Source organism: Epinephelus fuscoguttatus, linkage group LG17, assembly GCF_011397635.1.
Source record: "Epinephelus fuscoguttatus linkage group LG17, E.fuscoguttatus.final_Chr_v1".
NCBI lineage: Eukaryota > Metazoa > Chordata > Actinopteri > Perciformes > Serranidae > Epinephelus > Epinephelus fuscoguttatus.
Window position 1 is genome coordinate 26,578,385 of NC_064768.1, and position 15,160 is coordinate 26,593,544.

Below are 15,160 nucleotides of genomic sequence, written 5' to 3' on the forward strand. Positions count from 1 at the left end.
AAAGGAAAAGACGCTTTCACCATCTGTCTGACTGGATCTGGTGAAAGCTTGATTTATCAACCTTATGGCCTAAAAACAAAACAAGGGGTGGCCAAACTTCCCCACGGGCTCCAGTCACCCTGCTCTCCCCTATAATTCAGGCACGCTGCGGAATTTTACTTTGACATTCCCAAACCGGAAGTAGCATCGCTAGCTCGGCTCACTTAACTGTCGGCTCAACTTCGACTGAAGTTCAAGTATCCGAGACGCAAACTTCTTATCGACGGCGGCAGATAACGGGTTTAGCGAGCAGTTGGAGTACATTATAACGCTGAGGAGGAGTTGAAATTTGTTTTCCTTATTGAAATATTTAATGTTTTCGCTGAAAACTAAACGAAAGAGTGGACGGAGTTTTTAACTTGACCTAGATTTGTTTTGTTGCCAGTGGGAGTCTACAGGTTAGGGGGGTTTAGCTAGCTAATCCCAGATAACTAGCTTAATCCGAGTTAGTTAATCCGTTGACACTTCTCCTCAGCACACCGTCGAGAGGAGAGGAGGAGGAGGAGGAGGAGTGTCCTGTTCCAACGTCCGTCAAGATAAAGACTTCAAGGTTCCGCTTCACAAGTAACGTTACACAGCTGAAAAGTTTGGTAGTTTGGCGTCTCTCACACCGAATGAAAACTCATTTTACCGTACTTTTATATTTATTTCGTTTGTAAGAATGCGGACTAGACTTGAAGTCGTCAAACGGAAACGTGACGAGGCTGGTGAGAGGGTCACTGCAGCAGTGGGTGCCAGCGGAGAGCAGCTCCTCAGGGCATGAAACTTCAGCACAAGTTTGCACACAGGCAGGAAGCGACACGATGGCACTATGCGGAAGAAGGAGTCGACCCAAACTACTTTTTTTCCTCTTTGGTGCCACTTTAGTGGGATATGTAATATTTTTTAGGAACAGCCCCGGGGACGTGAGCGCGACAAATCGACGAGCGGCCCCCGGAGAGCGCGAGCTGGATAATGAAGAGCTGAAGAGACCCGTCTATGAGAAGCCCCCCTTGGATTTAAATGCCCTGGGTGAAATGGGGAGAGCCGTCAAACTCAATCTGAACGAAGAGGAGAAGAAGAAGGAGGAGGAAAGCATCAAAAAACATCAGATTAACATTTATGTCAGTGAGAAACTGTCGCTGCACCGCAGGCTGCCAGAGAGATGGAACCCACTGTAAGTTACCAGCTGATTGGTGTCAACCATTTTGCCAAAGACACACTACTATCACACTTACATAAAGGCTAAGTGGATTTTTTTTTTTTTTGGAAAAGCAAAGCTCACTAATTGCAATTGCAGTGAGTCATTTGCAGTGGCTGCTTGCCATATCTAAATGTGTGTTCACTTCTGTTTGGTTAATGGTAGCTGAGTATTAACAGAGGTAACCAGGCGTGAGCTCTTTCCAGGATGTCAGCATGCAGTCTTAACCCAGTTACCCAGCTTCACCTCCTCCCTCTCAACCTGTCTCCTAACATTCACATTCCTTGCATTGCAGCTGCAGAGAGCTGAAGTATGACTACAGGTCCCTGCCCACAACCTCCGTGGTCATCGCCTTCTACAACGAGGCCTGGTCCACCCTGCTGCGGACGGTCCACAGCGTGCTGGAGACGTCGCCCGACATCCTGCTGAAGGAGGTGGTGCTGGTGGACGACTACAGTGACAGAGGTGCGAGCACGTGTTGATGACGGGGAGCTGAGGCAGACAGACTGAAGGACAGGCAGAGGAGCTGTGAGCTGTGATTGACAGTCAGAGAGGTTGTCAGAGGGACACACAAGGTGGCGCACAGACAGGTGACAATCAGCGGTTTGCCACATAGATGGATGGGTGGAGGACAGACTGACATGTTGGCAATTAGGAAAGTCAAACAGAGATACAGGAAGTTGGTGACAGGTGGGTAGTGTAAGATGCAGATACAGGGAAAGCTTATAGGCATCCAGATAGACTCAGATGTCAGTGTCGCACATCTGGACACATTTTCACCCTCCATATGAAACCACTAAAACATCTTGCAAAATGCTAATTAATAACATGACATATGAATTGCATGGATTGTAATTTGGAAGTGTGATAAATTGTTTCAAGCACAGCGCCATTCATCAAACTCAAGTTGCAAGGACAGTCGTAAAATCAATGTGTTCTAATTTGTAGTCATTTGTTGTTTTGTCTTCTGTACTCAGACTGTGTGAAGAGTGGAGGCACTTTGAGGGAGTGGTTCTAAAACATTTTGGCTCATGACCATATGAATGAAGCAATGCCTGCCTCTCTCTCTGCCCGAGCAATGGCTGCATGTGCAGGGTGGTGAACAAATCAACCAAAGAATTATCTTCTTACTTCAGATTGCCTCATTTTAGGTGTGGACTAGAGATTTAAGTACAGACATGTTTGTATTCAATCTCATAAATCAACAAACCCATCAAACAGCATTTAGGGAGTGCTGACTGTCTGAGATAAGTTCCCAAAGCCCATTTTGTTATTCAAACCCATCCAAGTACTGTTGTGCTATTCTAATGGCGAGACACCTGATGGATGATCTGTTTTGTTTAATTTCCTGAAGACCATCTGAAGGAGCCACTGGAAGTGTACATCTCAGGTTTGAGGAAGGTGCGTCTGATCCGGGCCACCAAGAGGGAGGGGCTGGTGCGGGCCCGGCTGCTGGGGGCGTCCATTACCACTGGTGATGTGCTGACCTTCCTGGACTGCCACTGCGAGTGTCATGAAGGCTGGTTAGAGCCCCTGCTCCACAGGTTAGCAGGAAAAATTGACTCTGTCACTGAGTATTTTGTTAAAGTGTGGCCTCGTGGTTTGAAAGACTGTCTTTTAGCACGACTGAAGTGTCACAGAGTGAAGCGCTGAATCTCCACCAGCCGGCTAAAGGAGTGCTGTTATCTATCTGACTCAGACTCAGTGTGCTCAGTAACTGGGCTCTCTTTAGAGTGAGGGCAGCACATGAAAGATGAACAATTTTCTTGCTTTGTAGCACCGCTTCTCCCTCAACAGTTTCTCTCTCCTTTCTCTCCCAGGATCAAAGAGGAGCCCTCGGCCGTGGTGTGTCCTGTCATTGATGTGATCGACTGGAACACCTTTCAGTATTTAGGGAACTCTGGTGAACCCCAGATTGGGGGGTTTGACTGGCGGTTAGTCTTTACCTGGCACGCAGTCCCAGACTATGAACAGAAACGCCGTCGCTCACCCATTGATGTCATCAGGTGTGTGTTTGGGACCTGCTGAAAAAACAATTCTGTGAACACTTGTGAGATAACTTCAGAATAGTCTCTACATGAATACTTCGAAAGCTGATTTATCACCTGTCTCTTCCAGATAAACTATAATTTATAAGATGCAGGGAAACTGTTTTCAAGTTGTCCAATCATTTTCTCCTTAGGTCTCCCACTATGGCAGGTGGTCTGTTTGCTGTGAGCAAGAACTACTTCCATTACCTGGGGACATACGACACAGGGATGGAGGTTTGGGGAGGAGAGAATCTGGAATTCTCCTTTAGGGTGAGCATTTATGTGTGTACATATTGAATGTGCAAGGCCCTAGCTTAATGCTAAATAGGCACAATTCACTTAATGTCTCCGCATAGACATGAAATATGCACATTTTAGCACCACCGCACACAGCACTGAAAAGTCGTCCAGATCTGGTTTATATTACCAAGAGCTGCATCATGTGACAACTCCTCAGTCCCTGTGAAAACCATCCTGAAAGAATTATAACTAAATAACCAGTGAAAACAAGCCAAAGATTATAATACTTTAATTGCAGTGAAGAATTTGAACATCCCTCTTCTTCAATAACCGCAATTTCCCAAAGGGAGGGATCCAAAAATATTCCCCTTCAACAACAAAACAGCTTTTCTGTTTCCAAGTTCCTCCACAACAAGGCTGTGCTTTGTGTTGAGTGATTGAATCATGGCTGAGAGGCTAAACCAAATCCTCGTGGTGGTGGTGGCGGCGGCGTTGTTGATGTCTCCTAGATTTGGCAGTGTGGGGGCAGCCTGGAGATCCACCCGTGCTCCCATGTGGGTCATGTGTTCCCTAAAAAGGCCCCGTACTCGCGGAGCAAAGCTCTGGCAAACAGCGTGAGAGCTGCTGAGGTCTGGATGGATGAATACAAGGAGATCTACTACCATCGAAACCCCCACGCAAGACTGGTGAGTCTGCACAGATGGTGTGCGTGTGCATGTGTGTACAGTTTGTGCGAGTGGTATCAAATACAACTGTTTTTTAAGCATTGCATTGCAGCGTATTTATGACTGAATGTTTCCTTTATGGAGTATTGTGAAGGTTTTTTTTTTTACACAGCTGCACTCATCATAAAACTGTCAGATTGATCAATCACTTGATTTCTTACACACTCTCTCTGAGTGCCAAACATGCACAAAATTACATGTTAACACAAACTACACACACACTGCCCTCCCGCTGTGGTGTAAAAGCTCCCCTGATTAAGTGACGCTTGGGATACATGAGCGGCAGACACCCAAGGTGACAGGGGTGTCAGGGCATTCCGGTGTGTGATTACCACCTCTCCGTGTCACTCGGTGCCAGCGGGTGTCACCCACCTGTCCTTGACAGGGTGAGAGCAGTGCAAACCCATGGGGTGCCCTGCTTTGGTGTGTGTGTGTGTGTGTGTGTGTGTGTGTGGGAGGAGCCAGGCCAGTATGTGACAGTGTAGTTAAGAGGAGAAGCTCTCTAAACACAGATCAGGTGGCACTCATCTCCCTGAGAGGAGGTAGCCTTGCCAACCTTGCGGTGGTTTGGCAAACCCAATATGCCAAAGCCTCCAAACTAACTCTTGTGCTCCCATTCTGATAGGTACAGACACCCTCATACATACACAGTTTTGTGATATATTATATTAAATGAGGTTTCATTCAAATAATACTGTAAGATTTTCAGCGGCTGGCAGTCTTATCTTACCTGTCATTTGTTGTTATGTTTGCTGTTGTTTTCTAGCATTTCTAGCAGTTTAATGAGTTTCAATTCCCAGATGCAGATTTTGGCAAACTTTATAAACAGAGTTTTAATCCCTGTTGTAAATTTAAACAGCACATTTCTCAAGATATTCATTGCTTATTCCTGTTTAATCCCTTAGAGCTAGCAGTCGACACGCACACAAAGTTCTCCTTTTGTCCCTTCAGGACGGCACTCAGGTAGTATTAATTGTGTTTATTTGCATATTTTTATTTAACCTTCGGTCCTGATTTGGTTACAAGCCCACAATCTAGGAAACCTGAGTCAGTCTAATATATATTGACGGTTAATTTTAATATTCTAGTCAGTCAGGTTCAGGTAGTGCATCCTCCCCAGAGCAAAAAAAGCAGTACATTGGGGTTGCAGGATAACAGGTCACTGAAACTGTCAAGTTAATGAGTCACCTGTGAGTCCATGTGAGTTATGTTTACAACTCTTGGTCAATAAGTAATACAGCAAGTAGATTGAAAATGCAACAGCATATGATTTTCAGGTCTGACTCAGACAAAAGAGCGAATCTGTAAGTATGTGTCTTGTTTTCTAAATGTTTTTTATTCTCCCTTAATTGGCACCTCATCGGCCTCTTGTGTGCATCACATTGGCCTCTAGTTGCTCTTTAAGTGTCCTTAGTGACCCCTTATTGATCTTTGTACTGGATTGTCATCGAACTGCTAGTCACTCTCACATTTGCTCATCGTTGTTTCAGTAGCACGTCTACTAGTCCTCACATACTGTAGTGGCCCTCAGTGTCCTTTGATGGTCCATACCGGTCCTACCAGTTGACGACAGACTCTCTCCTGTGGGAATCTGTCTCTTGAGCAAATAAATTGACGACAGGCCAATTAAAGCTGTGTTTGGGCAAACCGACAACATCCATCATCCTGTAGTGCTGCTGAACTCTTCCTCCAGCAGGGAAAGTGTGACGAGCATATGCTCATTCACAAATCAAAGTGGAGACTGTATTCTTCTCTGCACTCTAAATCACTAATCATGTTCACTGTGGTGTGTATGCATAACTACATCGGCATAAACAGGGCTCGGAATACTTTTTTTGCTGTGTACAGACACTGATGCATGAAACATTTAAAATGACATGCACCAAAACTTTTGTTACCTGAACCAGTTGGTGTATTTTTCGTTCTTTCTTGGCACTTCCACCACAGCTGTGATAGGGTCAGATCACAATTTCAGCAAACAACTTGACACTTCTCAAAGTCCAAGCAGCACCTGGCTTGACCAAAGTTTTGCAGTGCTCTGTCTTGTCTGTGTGCAATGTCAGTTTTGTGTTTTTGCACTGCAACATTATCAGGTATAAATTTGTTTTTCACTGGGTGACAAAATGGACGTGTGGCATGAGACATATGAAAAGTGTCAACTACGTGAGTTTCACAGTCAGTGCGGGAGACTTGGCAGCCCTGAGTTGCATGGGCTGTTGCATGTGAAGTTGGGAGTTGGTATAAATTTTAGGTGCCCTATCACACATGTGCATGTGGCATTTTAAGCCCGGATAAAGGTGTTAACGTAAGCAAACACATATTATTTGTATTTACTAAGAAGCACACACACAGTCAACCATTGTGCTGTTGTTTGATTAAGGTGGAGGAGTTGTTTTTATGCCTCCGATTGGCGATGGCCGTGACTGCAGACGTTATCGCTGTCCGTCTGTCTGTCCCATGCTTGTTGATGCAATATTTTATGAAGGCCTCAAGGGAATTTCTTCAAATTTGACACAAATGTCCACTCGGACTGAAGAATAAACTGATTAGAATTTTGTGGACAAAGGTCAGTAACTCTGTTTTTGGATGTGAGGCATCCATGTTTTCACAGACATGGATGTAAACTGTGAGAGGAACTTGACTGGTGCACGGAGGCAATTCTAGTTTGTCTTTGTGTGAAGGCGTGTTATCATCAGGAATGAGACTTTGTAGAGGAAAAACTATGGTGCTATTGTTTTGCATTTCAGCAGAAATATATGCTATAAATACATCCTCTGACACTGCAGCTGTCTGACACCGACTGCATCAGGTGTACACACATAAGGGTGTAAAGATGGAACTAAAATAAAACGGCAGAATGTCATCTGCTGTCTTTGTTTCCAGGAAGCCTTTGGGGACGTGACGGAGCGGAAGAATCTCAGGGAGAAGCTGGGCTGTAAGAACTTCAGGTGGTATCTGGATAATGTTTACCCTGATATTCATGTCCCAGAGGATCGGCCAGGCATGTTTGGAATGGTGAGTCGCTAATTGTCTGGTTTATATTGGAGTATGAATTTACCACTTCTCACTAGTTTGATTGAATTTAATCAAGCTGAGCAGTGCATCCAAGAGACTTAACAAAAAAAGCCCTTCACAAATACATGCTCTACTTTATGGCTGAGGTGGTGCGGACTGAGTAGCGCATGTCTTAATAATGTTACCGCAAGCAAAATACCTCCACTGTATAATCCATGCTCTGCTTTATAACTGCGGCAATTATGTCAAAGCAAGCAACTAATTTGGCGCTTTGGAGATCAATACATTTGCTCAGTGTATTTCACCAGTGTTTGTAATCGTGACCTGGTACTTTTTTATTTTTCACCACAATTCTCGCCTCCCTCCACTGGTTGCCAGTTTACCTTGAGAATTGATTTCAAGATTCTTTTAATAACTTTTAAAGCTCAGCGTGGTTGAGCACCGAGTTAATATAGCTGAGCTTCTGACTACCTATGCTCAAAGTTATGACCTGAGATCCTCAAGCCTGACCTCACTGGTCGTCCCTAGATCAAGGCTGGAAAAGAGAGGTGTTCGGCTTTCGCTAACAAGGCCCCGAGAGTCTGCAATTCTCTGCCTGAGGAGATCAGGCTGGCAAGCACATTATCTGTTTTTAAATCATTGCTTAAAACATATTTTTATAGGAAAGCTTTCCCTTTTAATGCCTGATTTGTACTTTGTACTACATATTTAGTAGCCTAAAGGTAAAGTAATTGTAGGCATATGATATTTTTCCTCTTAAGTAGAAGTACAGGTCCACAGTAAGTAACTATATACCGTTGAGTTGCATGTTTTTACAATTTTGACATTATTTCGGGGCACAGTGAGTCAGAATAGCAACATAATATAATATTTTTCAGGTCTACTTATTATAATAAGTCTGTAGCTGTTTGGGACACAGGTGTGTTGCTCAGGACCATAAGAAGCACAGCGTCGAGTGTGAAGTTGTCTCTTGTGAAGTGGTTCTTGAGAAAGATGCATGCAGCAATACCACAGGCCAGACCATGCACTGTACTAGTTTTATTAATATGTAAAAAAATAAAAAAGATCTATTGACGTTCCTGCTTTTTGCTTATTACAGCTGAAGAACCGGGGGAAGACCAACTACTGTTTTGATTACAATCCTGTAGATGAACACACAGTGGTGGGCCAAAGGGTCATCGTGTACCCGTGTCACGGCATGGGTCAGAACCAGGTAACTTAACTGCATGACAATTTATGAATAAAAACACAGCATAATGTATGTTTTCCATTTCCCTAAAACAGCAGTAATCATTTTCATCAATAGCAAAAGTAATACAGTCGTCTCACTCCATCGTAGACCACAAAGGTTTGTAGTTTTTATCTTACAGAGCAGGGAATAGTGGACTAGATAGCCTATCCCAGGTTGAAAAATGATATGTTGGCCTCACTGATACAAAGGAAAGTGCTTTTTCTAACACATTTATCCTCTGTGGCTGACAGTAGTCCAGGAAGTATTCTCTGAAATTTACCATTGTTATTCCAGCAGCCCTCTGTGGACACACACTCATGTCTTCTCTGTAGGAAGTGGGCTCAGCCGTGCTTGTACTGTCTGCCTTATTGGAGTGCTCTGCAGGTTGCAGAATCACTTCACACTTTGATTCGCAGTCTGCACACACACACCAGTGGTACACGGTGTGTTTATGTGTGTGCACACAAACGTGCACACACACACACAAGTGATCTCTTGGTACAGTGTGTCCATTTGCCTTCTTCCTGCATGTCTTCTCTCCAGAGTCACACATAGACACTGAAATATTGCAAAAGCTGGGGTGACCTCTAGCTCACCTGGTAGAGTGTACGCCTTATATATCCTTCGCAGTGGCCAGGGTTTGAGTCCCACACCCACACACAGAATGTTTCCATTCAGCTTTTATTTGCCATGACACAATTTTCATGATTGCTTTGGTCCTCCCGCAGTTCTTTGAGTACTCAGAGGATGGTGAGATCCGTTACAACACAAGGGAACCTGCTGGATGTGTCGTGGGTGACAACATCAGCACCTACCTGACTCTTCAGCTGTGTAGAAAACGAGGGCAGCCTATACCTGCAGATCAAAAATTTCTCTTTAGAAAGGTAAGGAGTATATTTCTGTTGTTAACGTCTGTGTCTATTAAATTTTGATTCAAATATATACTATGTGGGATTGTCAGTTACTGTTTGTAAACCTGCTCGCCAGCAAAAATGAAACTAACCCCAGATTTTCTCTAGTTTTGCGCTTCATCTCACTGTATTTGCATTATTTTGCATACCTGCTGCTCACGGTCTGGTACCTGGTCGCTATGTTTTTATAAAGCCCCAACCTCACTTGTGCACTGTGGAGGTACACACCCATAAACATCCCAAACACAGAAATGAACAAAATACAGGCAGTGGGCAGAGTCTCTGCAGATAAGACACAGCCACACCCTTCTAGTGGGTCATAAGTACTTCCTTATCAGTCTGTACATTGTTTTTGTTGGGGAAAATCCTGCTTTGTATATCTTTAATGTCTGAATCTGCATCTGTTAAATACTGACTTAACCAAAGAGGCAGGCAGTGTGTGTGGCCAGGGTGGTAACAGGGTAATGGAACAGGAACTGGTGTGGTGGTAGCAAGTGGAAACTTCTGAGGCTGAAAAATGGTGCCAGTGCAGAAGTGCCAAGAACTGCAGTTCATCAAAAGGCCACTTGAGGCTTACTTCAGAATAGAGTCAATCCCCATAGACCCCTATGTTTAAATGCCCAACTTTACAGCAATAATGAATGTGTTTACAGCGTGGTACAAGAACAATTTTGGTCTCTTTAACTAATTTCAACATTCATGACAACTGTACAGGGGTAAGTTTTTATGTAACTTACCCATTAACATTTTATTAAGGTCCAAGGTTGTGCGTATTTAAGGGCGGGGCTGCTTGAGCGACAGACTGTCCTTCTCTTGTCCAAATTTGGTCACTTGCTTCAAAAAAACAAAATGGCAATGTCCCAAATGCCAAACTCCAGGCTTCAAAATGGCAGTCCACAAACCAATGGGTGATGTCACGGTAGGCAGGGCTGCCCCTGACCAAATTGGGGCCCTAAGCGAAATTTTATTTGGAGGCCCCCATCCCAAATGTATCATAGGTACAAAATGACCGTACAACAACTTGCCATTTAACTTGACAACCTTTATTGGCAATAACAAATGTACTGTAGATACAGTAGTTTGGCTGTATGAGTCAAATAAAATAAAAAATTCAACCTGAAATAAATAAATAAATATTAAATAAAAATAACTTCAAACTGAAATAAATAAATAAACAAATCTGAGTCACAAACAGCCATCAATTACTCATCAAAAGAAAGTAACTTCCACCACCTCAATCCTCCACCCTTGATTAAACACTGAAAATAAAATAAAAGAGGGAGACAGGTTTTTCCTCTCTGGACGCGTCCGATCTCCCTCAGCCCTCCGCCTCTCCCACCTTAATTAAACACTGAAAACAGAAATAAAATACAGAGACATTCTTTTCTATTTTCATCTTATTTAGCTATATTTCTCCCTCTCCCCTCTCTGGGAGCATCCGACCTCCCGGCCCCGCACATACCCCCGAGGCTCGGGTCTCCCCCTCTGTGGAGCCCGCCTGCCCTCCCGGCCCCGCACATACTCCTGAGGCTCTTTTGGACGACATGTCGACAACTCTCCACCTGCTGCAGCTCTGTAAGTGCCTGCCAGCGCACCCCTCTTATTGTTCAGATGTGGAGTGCTGTCAATCATTGCAGCGACGCATGGGCGGTCAGGTCTCTTCTCTCGTTCCTTGAGCTGATTCTATGCGCACCTCACGATAGCGCATGTGCGCATCCATTACGCATATGCGAAATGCATCCCCTCGCGCAAAATGTGGCCCCCCATGGAAGATGAGGCCCTACGCACAGCGCATGTTCTGCGTTTAGGGAGGGGCGGCCCTGACGGTAGGTATGTCCATTAGTCATACAGTCTATGGGTGGTGGTGAAAGTGCAGGATGGAGTGATTTTTAGAGTCGCTGTCTGGGAGGAGAAGAGAATTGTAACATGATAGCTAAGTTGGAGTCCACTAAATAGTTTCCCTTTGATTTTTGTCTGACTTCTTGTTCATCATTCCACATTGTTTATTACTTTCCTTCTTGAACCATCACTAATGCCTCACAATATGCTGCGAACCAAATTCTCACTCTTAACACTTAACAATAGCAGACACCCATCCTATCACCTACAAACTCTCATCTTTCCACTCTCTTTTGCTGTTACACACTCAGACTCTACTAAAGGATGCAGATGTGCCTGTTCTCGCTTTCTTCTGCCTATTGTTTTCCTTGGAAATCTGATGATTAAAAAGGACTTTGGCACTATATGTCATTGTCTTTAAATTTAGAAAACATTCTACTGTGGGCAGAATAATTTCATTGTAAATTGATATTAAAATAATCTAGATCTTTCAAATGTTATTACTCGATTGAAGCTGAGAAAACTGAATCAGAAAGTTCCCAAAATCTAATTCATGCCGCAGTCAAAGTCATGTCATGAGCGATAGTGTGGCTGATGCTGAACTGTAAATCAAAGAGCACCAGTAAGCTAGATATACTCTTCACCACACAGTGCTGCAGGTTGTTTAGCATGTGTCTAGTGTAGCCACACCACACTAATGTCAGCAGCTAAACCACACCATCTAAATGTAAATGAATCTCAGACAGACAGAATGGATGGGCGGACAGAATATCTGTGTTCCAATACTGAGCTTTGTTGCTCTTAAAATGGTGATAGCTACATTTTGCAACTACTTGTTGGCCATTTGAGAGATTAACCAGCACATGAGTATTGTATTTTGGTCTTTTAACATTAAGTTGTTCTCTTGTTTTTTTTTTTTTGTTTTTTTTTTGTTTGTTTTTTTTTTTACAGGATGGGAGCCTGTACCACGTGGCGAGCCAGAAGTGCGTCCAGGCGTTAGACAAGACAGACAACGGGACACCAGCGCCCTCGCTCCAGCCCTGCTCTGACAGCTCCCACCAAAAGTGGTTCTTTGAAGAGAGGATGTAATGGTATCAACCTCGAATATATGTGCAAATACATTTCTTATTCAGGGCCGATATCCTGAGGAGGGATATGGGTGGATTGAATCGCTAAGTGTTTTTTGATATGTTTGCCTTACCCTGAAAGGAGCCCAAAGGAGGAAGCTTCCGTGCTCCCTTCCAGGCTCCAACCTTTGCACATTCCTGTGCCAGCTGGATTTAATGGACCAAGAGGAAGTTATACTTAAAAGTACTTCCTTTCTGAAGTACTTTGTGAATATATATGAGAATAATTTTTATTTGGATGCTGTTGCTGGGAGACAGGAGTCTACTGGAATATGTATTGTTTTGTAATCAAGGAGATTTAATGAGAACTTACGGAAGTGTAATGCATTCAGCTGAGAAAAAAATAGTCCTGTTTTTCTGAATGAACAAGATTGTTATCTCAGGATTCTGGGAAATGTGTTCATGCACAAAAGATTCTCGGCATTCTGACAGAATAATCTCATTAATTCAGAAAAGAGGGGCTGCATCACGCTTCCACAGAACCTGCACAGTTGTACATGCTGACATTTCTCTTGTTTTTCATTTACCCACTCCACTACTGGTGCAATCTTTGAGATTACTTTAGCTTACTTGCTTTACTTTACGCACGCATGGACAAACACTGAAATGTGTGTGCATTTGTCTGAGTGGAAGTAACTACTTTATACCTCCATCATCAAACTCAGAGCCTCACAGTGATTCTCAGAGCCACATCACGAGGCAGTCTAAAATGTCTGCACCTTCTCCTGTAGAGGGGGCCAGCGCTCCTCTCTGCAGGTTGCTTTCCTCCACTGTGTTCTCTGTTTGTCGAGAGAAAGTGGGACAAATCTTGAGGTATTTTGTTAAGACCCCTTTTCAGGACGTTTTGAGTGCTTTCTACTCTTACATACCAGTGGCTTAGAGAAAGCCTTAGATCACAGGCATTATGCAAGTACCTAGTACCTCTTCAACTTAATCACCTAACTACTGATAACAGGAGCAACTCCAGTCTTATTCCGCTCTGCTTTGACTGAAGTCGTTTTGCAATGCAAATTTAACATTATGGTAAAATGACACGGGTCAGGTCGCTGGTTTTGTAGTAGTTTTTGTAACTTTTTTTTTTAATGTAGTGCACTTGCCTTTGCTGTGTGCTCTTTAAATGATATGCAGTTTCAGAAGACTAAATCATAGCCATATTTTCTGCATTTTCTTCATGTGATGTCAACTGTGTTTAATTATGTATTTCTAAGACTAAATGACTGTGTTTTTTCAGCTTGACTACAGACATATCTCAGTTTCGGTCACTAATAAGTGGGGATTTACTTGACTTAAAGGAATACTTACCCTACAAAATGACCATTTCTGTATCAAATCATTGATGTGGTTATACCTTAAATTCATGACGCTGAACATACTATTTTTTTTTATTTTTTTTTTTTGATTGATCGGGGACTATGTTTAACAACACCTATATCAAAATATCCATTTACAAACTCTCACATAACTCATGCAGTATAATCAAAGTCTCATTTATTCAGTTGTATGCTCAATACTTTCCAAACACATGCATTTTCGTGTGCAAACATTTCGATTTAAAACCGAAAGTGAAACTTATCTATGCTCCCTTCAAAGCCAGACTAAGGTTTTTTTTAGTAAAAATGTATGTGTTTGGAAGCACTGAGCATACGACTGGATCAGTGAGATTTGGATTACACTGCACGGGTTGTGTGAGAGTTTTTGTAAACCAAAGTTATGACATATTTTTGAATGGAGGCATGTGAGAAAGCTAACTTTTCTTCACAAATTCAAGGTAACACGGTGTGACTTATTGATTTCCAAATGGTCATTTTGTGGGTGAAGTATTCGTTAAATGCTGGTAAGTGCAAATTGCAAGAATAAGCTCCTCTTAACACGCTCCATCGAAAGTGCCTAAATGTAAAAAAGCATATGATATTCCTTGAGGAAGATACTGTAATGCTGAATGTATATTTTGTCACACAATGAGACAGAAAGAGAACAGTGGTTGAAGTTGTAACAAAGTGTCTGCACACTTAATATGTACGCTTCCCTGCTGAGAATACAGTATGCATAGGAATAGCTGGTACTCCCCTGAGTGCACGTGTATTTCTCTGGTGGGCTGTACTGATTTGTGCACGCTGCCTCTGTTCAGACAGCTATAGATCCTTCTGTTGTTGTGGTCACTTGTGCGGCAGTCCCTCAGGCTACACAGAGGGACCGAGGGAAACACAGCAGAGGAGTCGACAGTTGTTGGTGTCTCCAGAGTGCTGCGATGCCAGATGGCTTCCCGATTGATTTTCTGGTCCTCTCCCAATTCTTTATCACCACCTCTCCTTCGTGGTGTCAGAGGTGTGCAGCGGAGGACTTTCTCCTCCTCAGATGAGCACTTGTTACTTGTGTGCTTGAGGTTTGATTTATGAACTGGTGTCGTCAAGAGTACAGTTTTTGGCAGCAGAAGCAGATAATGGAGGAGACCGAATGAAGCAATTTGTGACCTCTTCCTCACGATTAACCTTCACAGACTGTTGGCCCGCTGGTCTCAAAGGAGCTTTGTTAGGGGGCGATTGTACTGAAATAGATTTCTTGCTATTGATTCAGAATGTAAACTCACTATAAGATGAATGGGAGATGAAAAAAGACCATTTTGCCAGTACCACAGCAGGGACTTGAGTTAAATCACAACCCCCTGATTTGCCAAATACAATAAATGCACAGTTCTGTGCAGGAACATCTGTGCGTACGAGCTCACATAGTACAACCCTAAAGGGACAGCGCAAGATGTGCTTTACTTACTGCTCTGAACATATCTATAATTTCACTGCTGTGTGAGGAGCATTGTGTCATGAG

At 43.3% G+C, this 15,160-nt stretch overlaps 1 protein-coding gene across 1 annotated transcript; it reads left to right on the forward strand.

Moving 5' to 3' along the window:
* The first annotated feature begins 208 nt into the window (after positions 1-208).
* galnt12 (UDP-N-acetyl-alpha-D-galactosamine:polypeptide N-acetylgalactosaminyltransferase 12) lies at positions 209-12,554 on the forward strand. Its single transcript, XM_049601791.1, has 10 exons — positions 209-1,195; positions 1,515-1,684; positions 2,574-2,763; positions 3,040-3,225; positions 3,402-3,519; positions 3,999-4,175; positions 7,098-7,229; positions 8,329-8,442; positions 9,189-9,344; positions 12,162-12,554. Exons 1-10 carry the CDS (start codon positions 843-845, stop codon positions 12,297-12,299), a joined length of 1,734 nt encoding a protein of 577 aa, XP_049457748.1. The 5' UTR covers positions 209-842; the 3' UTR covers positions 12,300-12,554.
* The last annotated feature ends 2,606 nt before the right edge of the window (positions 12,555-15,160 follow it).